The sequence below is a fragment of the Ornithorhynchus anatinus genome, chromosome 13, assembly GCF_004115215.2.
Source record: "Ornithorhynchus anatinus isolate Pmale09 chromosome 13, mOrnAna1.pri.v4, whole genome shotgun sequence".
Lineage (NCBI taxonomy): Eukaryota > Metazoa > Chordata > Mammalia > Monotremata > Ornithorhynchidae > Ornithorhynchus > Ornithorhynchus anatinus.
Window position 1 is genome coordinate 9,282,428 of NC_041740.1, and position 7,746 is coordinate 9,290,173.

Consider the following 7,746-nt stretch of genomic DNA (forward strand, 5'->3'; position numbering starts at 1 on the left):
TGGGGCTCGCAGTCTTAATCCCCATTTTACAGATGAGGTAACTGAGGCACCGAGAAGTTAAGTGACTTGCCCAAAGTCACACAGCTGACAAGTGGCCGAGTCGGGATTCGAACCCCTGACCTCTGACTCCAAAGCCCGTGCTCTTTCCACTGAGCCACGCTGCTTCTCTACTGTACTGAGTGCCGGGGTAGCTGCAAGGTAATCAGGTTGGACCCAATCCTGGGAAATGCCCCAGGTGGAAGCCCCGGAGGTAGGAGGTCCAGGCTTGGCCTGAGGTGACAGTTTAGAAATGGAAGTTCTTCCCCCTGGAATATGATTGGTCCTTAACTTTCCCCCACCCAACGCTCAAACAGAAATGTGCTGGTCCAAGCTGGGAAGAGGAGCTGGGCATGTAATGACCTACCCGGGCCTAGTCCTGGCTCTGCTGTGGGGCTACTCCACCACAGGGGAACTCTGCCCCAGATGTCCTGAGATTCTTCCCTTTGGCAACATATAGCCCTTGGGTGGGGTGGGAGGAAGAGATAGAGGGCCAAGGGAAGATTAGAGCAGTAATTAGTAAAGTGAGTCAGAAACACAGTTAAAAAAAAAAAATCAAAAGGGACTACTGAGTGATGACGCCTTATACGATATGACATGGAGCCTTAATAAATGCTACTTGACAATGATGAACTCATTAGGTGCCATACAGCCAGTCTAGTTTGTGTCAGTGAATAAATGGATTTGGATCGTGCCTGGGTGCATGTTAAACTAATTCATATATTTGGGATGATCAAGATGTTTTCCTAAATTTCTGCCATTCGTATTTGAATTCTCATCTTCAGCTGACCTCTGCATCTCACAAGAGTTAGCTGCTAGGTTAGGAGATACACTTTACTGTCTTTATAAGCTAGAACCTGGCCCACTTTTATAATCTTCCTTTATTATATTTTAGGGATTATTTCAACCCTAGAGCATTTTGGAGATTTCCATGGCCTCTCAAGGTACCCAGGTTTCCTGTCTTGAGAGCAGGTAGACCAGGTGACTGGATGGGTTAAGGTGAACAGGTAGGGGAGAAGGAAAGGAGGAGTCTTTCCTACCTTCTGTTTTTGGTTCACTGGGACACCTACGTGTTCCGAATAATGTGAAGGACTGGCTGATATGCCAAGGATTGGGAGGGCCAGGAAGGAGAGGAAAAATGGGTATAGCTACTTTAAGTTCTGGGCTTCTAAATCTGGACTCCAGTTCTGGATTGGGGGTGAGAGCTTCAGTTGCAGTTGTCTGGCGAGCAGGACTGCAACTAAAAGAATGTTTCAACTGAAACTCTGTGAGCGGCGGCAGTGAGAGAGTGAGGCGCCGGGTCATCTGAAAAAGCACCAAAGGCAATCTAGTGTGTTATCACTCTCTTGGGTGACCACTACATGGTCTCTAAAAAGAGAAAGCAGCACAGCCTAGGGGAAAAGACCAAGGGTTCGAAGGGCCTAGCCCCAGATCTGCCCCTGGCTTACCGGCTGATTCTGGGCACATCTCCTAACCTTTCTGGGCATCGGTTTCCCCACTGTAAAATGGTAAGAAACCTGTTGCTTCTTCCTCTAAGATTGTGAGCTCGTGTGTTACAGGGCCTGGTTTCTGCACCTAGGAAGAACCCAGCTTTCTATGGATACTTAGTCTAGAAAGCCTCTCAGCCTTATAATGCTCTCTTTTTGGAGGAGTTAAAGTGATTTACAACTCATAAGTCATTTTGCTAATGACAGAAAGCAGTGTTTAATTCACACAAACGTGGGAGTGCAGAGATGGGCAAATGACAGCTTTTAAGCATTAAAAGGGAAAACAGAAGGAGAGGCACAGGATTCCCCATTTCTTTAAGGGAAAATAGCAATTTTAGACCCTTTGACGCCTCCTGAAGAGCTTTTGTACCTCTAGACTAAGTCTTGGTGTAACTCAGGTGCTGAAAGGCACAGGGGGGTTAATGCTGCTTTTTCAAAACACGCTGCACCTGGGGGAGTCCTTTGAGGCCTTGACTGGACTGTGAAAAACAGCTTCCAAACTGGCTTAAACTGTCTCTAGACCATTCTCTTTCCCTGCTGGACTGCTCTTCCAACAAACCTTCCCTGATTAACTGCAAGCAGTCAGAGTCGTGTCAACCTGACAGCCACGTCCGGAACTTACGTACTTGTATATACCCACATCCTCAGGAGTCGTGTGTATGGACACATTCAGTTGTTTGTTCAATTGAAGGGAACGTAATTCATGCCCGCTATGTGCTCTCCCGAATGCACAATATGATGCACTGCAATCAATCAGGCAATACGCACTTACTGTGTGCAGAGCACTGTACTGAACTCTTGGGGAGCGTACAATAGTGTTACTAAACAAGTTCCCTGCCCAAAGGGAGCTTATAGTCCAGAGAAGCAGCGTGGCTCAGTGGAAAGAGCCCGAGCTTGGAAGTCAGAGAGGTCATGGGTTCTAATCCCGGCTCTGCCACTTGTCAGCTGTGTGACTATGGGCAAGTCACTTCACTTCTCTGTGCCTCAGTTACCTCATCTGTAAAATGGGGGTTAACTGTGAGCCTCACGTGGGACAACCTGATGACCCTGTATCTCCCCCAGCGCTTAGAACAGTGCTCTGCACATAGTAAGCGCTTAACAAATACCAACATCATTAGAGAGGAGCTTTACTGCTAACATCATTCTAACAGAAAATACGTACTGGAGGTTTTGCTAGCGTCCAAATTTCCACTGTCAGTAAAGAGTCTGGCAGTGTCTGCCATTGGCCACTACAAATCACAGACGCTTTTCAAGACCCTCCAAATGTCGGTGTAGAAACAGCTGAATTCAGATGGGCCTTTGCATATTATATACTCCTGGGTCGGGGTGGTCGTCTCCGTGGGAATCTCAACATCGCTCAACTTAAAGGCTTGTCATTACCTGCCAACATAGGTACTCAGGTCGGGTCTAGTGCCTGCCACCTGGGCTGATGGCAGAAAAGGCCACAACCTTCCAATGGAAGTCCCTCCCTCTGTCTTTCCACGGTCAAACCAGGATTGATTTGCCGCCGCACTGACAAAATCCCCCAGCCTCCCCCTCCCTGTTAGAGAAGAACAATGCTTTACTGCTTCTGGCTCACAAAGTAACCCATCTGTTCGGTGATATTAAAATGCAAAGAGGTGTTCGTAAGGTTTGGAATATTTATCCGCATATTTTAAGTGCCCAACAATATGTCACAAACAAGACGGCAGCATGATGTTCGCTAATTGATGCCAGGCGTTTCACCTACGTTCTCAGAATGGAGAAAGGCCACTTAACGCTCGCATACCAGCCCATCCCATCTTACGTGCTCCCTCTGTTCACCGGCTACTCCCCAGATTGCACCTTCTCTTCTTCCCAAGCTCACTTTTAATAGACTTCCTCACCTTCACGCTGTTCCCCCAGTAAAGAATTACTTCCCCTTTTACATTCACCAGACTGCAACTCTCCCTACCTTCAAAGCCGCCCTAAAATTCCCCGCTCTTCCTCCAGAGAGTCTCCTCTTCTTCGCTTCAACCTAACAGTCACCACTGATCCTGACGCATCTTAATCCTATCCCCAGCACTTTTGAACATGTCTAATAGTATAACATAATTTATATGCACATATATCTATAATAAGTACATCTCCTCCAAGAGGTCTTCCCTCTCTAAGCCCTCAATTCTTTTCCCACTCCCTCTGCATCACCCTTGCACTTGGATTTTTACTTTTGATTCACCCCACCCTCAGCCCTGCATCACATGTACATATCTGTAATTTATTCATACTAACATCTGTTTTCTCCTCTAGACTCTAAGTTTGTGTGCAGGGAACGTTCACCAACTCTGTTATATTGTATTCTCCCAAATGCTCAGTGGAGTGTTCTGCACACAATAAGTACGATTGATTGATATTTGTGAGTTCTACATTCAACTATTTCATTCTGAAACCTTTGCCCACTACCTGTAATATCCTGGTCTGGCTCCTGCCCTGCTATTTGTAACCAGTTTTTTTCCGATCCATCTCCTCCATTACACTGTTAGCTCTCTGAGGGAAAGGAACATGCTATTTGCTGTTGTTATGCTCTCCCAAGTGCATAGCACAGTGCTTTGCACTCAGTAGGCATGCGAGAAATACCACAGAACAGTAGATGGACTGACACTACTCTTCCCAGGGTCACGGCCTGCAACTTGATCTTTCTTCCCCTTTATGTTCAGCAGAGAAAGGATAATTCCCGGCCCTTTTCCTGAACCAAGATGCAGCCCTGATTCCGGGTAAACGTGGCCATGGCAGGTCGAATGGGCCAGAGTTGATCGTGGGGGACTGACTGTGGGACATGTCGGCCCCCATCTGGCTTTATTTCTGAGCTGACTTAACATTTGGGCCTGTTCCATGTTTTAAGTTCATTTCCTTTTGGGAGCAAGAGATTGACAGTCCATGCCCTGCAGTTGCCTGCCCTAAGCTACTGGCTCCAGCAATACATACACAATACTTCAAATTTGCCTTACTATTTGTCTCTGTATGGAGAAGAGAAGCAGCTTACTTAAATTGTCTTCATCTTCCATATTTGGGGCAGCAGGGCTGAGGTACTTGAAGGGAGTGATGAAGGTTGATAATAGGTTTACTTTTTCTGAAAAAAAAAAAAAGGAGACACACTCTTGACACAAGTGTTTCACAAGTACCAAACTGCTCATATTTTCTTATTACTGATTCTTCAGACGAGAAAGGTCAGGAGGTGGCTTTGGCTTCAACCATTTTATTTCTGGCTCAGTCCTTCATTGAATTCCTGACAGCATTTTATCAAATTCTTCCCTCCACCCAATTTTGTAGTTGTTGATTTCTATCTCTCATGCCTTCTTACTTTTGGCATTTTCCTCCTCCACCTCTAAGGACAGAGAGAGACGTTAAAACTTTAAGTAATAGCTCCATTGTCACAGTCCTTACTAAATCCCGGATGAGGCACTGTTTCCACCTAGTGAGGACCCTATCACTTCATCGTTTCTGAAACTAGAAGAGAGAAAATAGCATTAGCACTTTTTATCTTGCTTGGACCAATTTTTTCCACGGATCCCGTGTTAACCAATATTCAAAAATTGATGAAGTCTGAAGAGAAAAAACAGGTGGTAGCCTGAAAACACAAGTGAAATATTAACATAAGGCTATCACCTCCCCCCCCCCCACCCAGGGAGAAAAGAGGCAAGGTGGTTCAAGCTATGTAGAAAAAGGGCATCTCTCCCGAAAGAAGTCAGAGTAGACAGTTGTGAGGACAGATGTGGGGAGGAGTCACGAGAGAAGGAGAGATGCTAATGGGAGGCAAAGGCAACACTGATTATAGTAAGGCATCCCACCCCTACTGAACTGAGCTGATGGTGAATGGGCATTCTAGAAAATCTGTTCCTTAGTAAAATGCTCTTGCATGAAACTTTTAAATGGGATTTGAGCCCTTTTCGCTTGCTCCTTTCCTCTCCCCTTGTGCCCTCTTCCCTTGGTTTTGCAAATATTCATTCTGAGAAAAGAAATCATTTTGATGATGCTTTGAGGAGTGCTGGTAACATTTACTTCAGAAATCTAGATCCTTGAGTGCCAGTCAGAAGGCCTGGCTTTCCCATCTCGGTACCAAAAATACTGCAGAAAAGGTTTGCGGCTCTTGACCAAATTTATTTCAGAGTAATGACCTTGGCTAATAGAACCATGTCCACTTGGCAGATGTCACATTATCAAATAAGAATAATTTCCCATTATTTACCAGGACATTATAAAGAAGAAGGTTACATATTGACACTTTCTGGATACTTTCTGAATTGTAATGGGGCAGAATCATTTTGAAAATGGGCCTGCCTCGTGTCAGAAAAGCCACTGAAAGGGTACAGATGATTTGGATTCATTTTAGCCCCAAGGTGTTTGAAACTTTTTCTCTCCAAATTATTTAACACTTCTGTGATGAATCAACAGTAGTTAATACTTCTGTTTCACACTCTGCCTGCTCTGAAATGAAGCTCTCTCAGTTCTGATGTGAGTTTCTTCCCTTTTTAACCTTGATTTCCTGAGATCAAACTTCAGAAGGACTAACATGGCAAAATTCATCCACCACTATACTTAGAGCAATCCGTCGGTTGTATTTATCGAGAATTCGATTTATACAGAGTTCTGTGCTAAGCATTTGGGAGAATACAATTCAACATTGTTAGTAGATACATTCACTGACACAAGGAGTTTATAATCTAGAAGGGAGGGAGGACCAACTCAAAAGGAGGACTAACTCAAGTGGAATAGGAAGTCTACAAAAGGACCTTTGTATGCCTGCATCCAATGGGAATGAACTCAGGGCTTTGCCCCCGAATCCCTTGGCCCAGGCTAATCGACAAACAGAGAATGCTTGTTACAATTTCACTAACTGATTCTCATGATGTTATGAACAGAAAGTGTAAAGCTCAAATGTTTTAGTCAAGAGAATCACAAAATGAAATGACAATCTGCAAACCATGGAAGGGGTCACAACCATTCCAAGAACATATGCCTGACTACCCCTGGAATAAACACAGTGCCTCCATTGCACAGGAGAAATTTTGTCTTTCAATCAATCTTATTTATAGAGCACTTAACTATGTGCAGATTGCTTGGGAGAGTACTATGTAACAGAGTTAGTAGACACATTCTCTGCAGAACTGAAGGGTGCTATGGTACTTATTCACTTGTTCTCCCATCCTTTAGCAGTCCATTTGGCTGCACCGTTAAGATAGAGAACCAGGGGTCTGATAGAGCAGGGGCAAAGGATTATGGGTGCCATCCTTAGCTGTAGTTCCAACAGGCTTTGCGACTATAGGCCACTCACTTGACATTTTCCGTACTTAGTTGTCTTCTCCTGCTGAAGGAGCACTAAAAAGCTGTCTGGGCAAAGTATGATCTGTGGCTAATAAGTGATAGCCAATGGCAAAATACTAGTCCAGTTTTAACTTGGGTGCTTTGACTTCTTTGCCTCCCAGTTAGGACAGTTGTAATTAAAGAGTCTTCAAATCTCCCAACGCGGGATGGACAAAGGCCAGGACCAAGGTCAAGTACGCCAGCTTGCCTCCTCCCCGGAGGCTGGCTTGGGGATAGGGTCCAGTGAGCTTCTCTGCAATCCCCTGACCCCCCCTTTTTCCTCTCTTCCAGCCATAAGTCCTACAGCCGATGCGGCCGACTGAATATCGCAACTGTGAAAAAGCAAATACAAGTCTTGCAAATTTTCAAGGAAGATGCCGCAAATCTGGACTTATGGAAATCGTGAATCATTTGAAGGCGAATCCCACACTATAGGTGCCCTTGCCTCTGGTATCAAGTACCCCAGGGGGTAGCCAGAGAGCAACTCCCACTTTAGTATGACTACCTCGCAGATTAGCATTCTAGTAGCTCGCAGCTGGTGGCCTTCTGATGGTAAAATACAAGGCCTTGACCCTGTGAGGAAAACAGAGGAAGAAGAGGCCAGGGGAGAAGGAGGGAACAATAAATGAGGTGGAGCTGGGATAATGTTTCAAGGGCCACTCCTGAGATTCATTTTCTTCACCCAGAAAATATAGATATTTTAGCTAACAGATGTTCAGGAAACATTGTGACTAAAAAAAAAAAAATAGCCCAGCTGGACAAGACACTATTTTAATAAATGAAGACCAATGAGATGCTATTTTTAGAGGCTAACCCACTTGTTCATAAAAAATGTGCCTTGGTCTGAAACAGAGCACTCAAAAGCAACACCAAATCTCACATTATTTCATATCAGTCAGTCAAT

At 44.9% G+C, this 7,746-nt stretch overlaps 1 protein-coding gene across 1 annotated transcript in view; it reads right to left on the reverse strand.

The window, feature by feature from the left end:
* Nucleotides 1-4,607, reverse strand: part of ADARB2 (adenosine deaminase RNA specific B2 (inactive)) — a 104,115-nt gene extending 99,508 nt beyond the window's left edge. Inside the window, exon 1 of the mRNA XM_029077602.2 lies at nt 4,525-4,607. Coding sequence (XP_028933435.2) covers nt 4,525-4,546 — 22 coding nt within the window. The 5' untranslated portion in view covers nt 4,547-4,607. The remainder of the gene's footprint in view (nt 1-4,524) is intronic.
* Between the last annotated feature and the right edge of the window lie 3,139 nt (nt 4,608-7,746).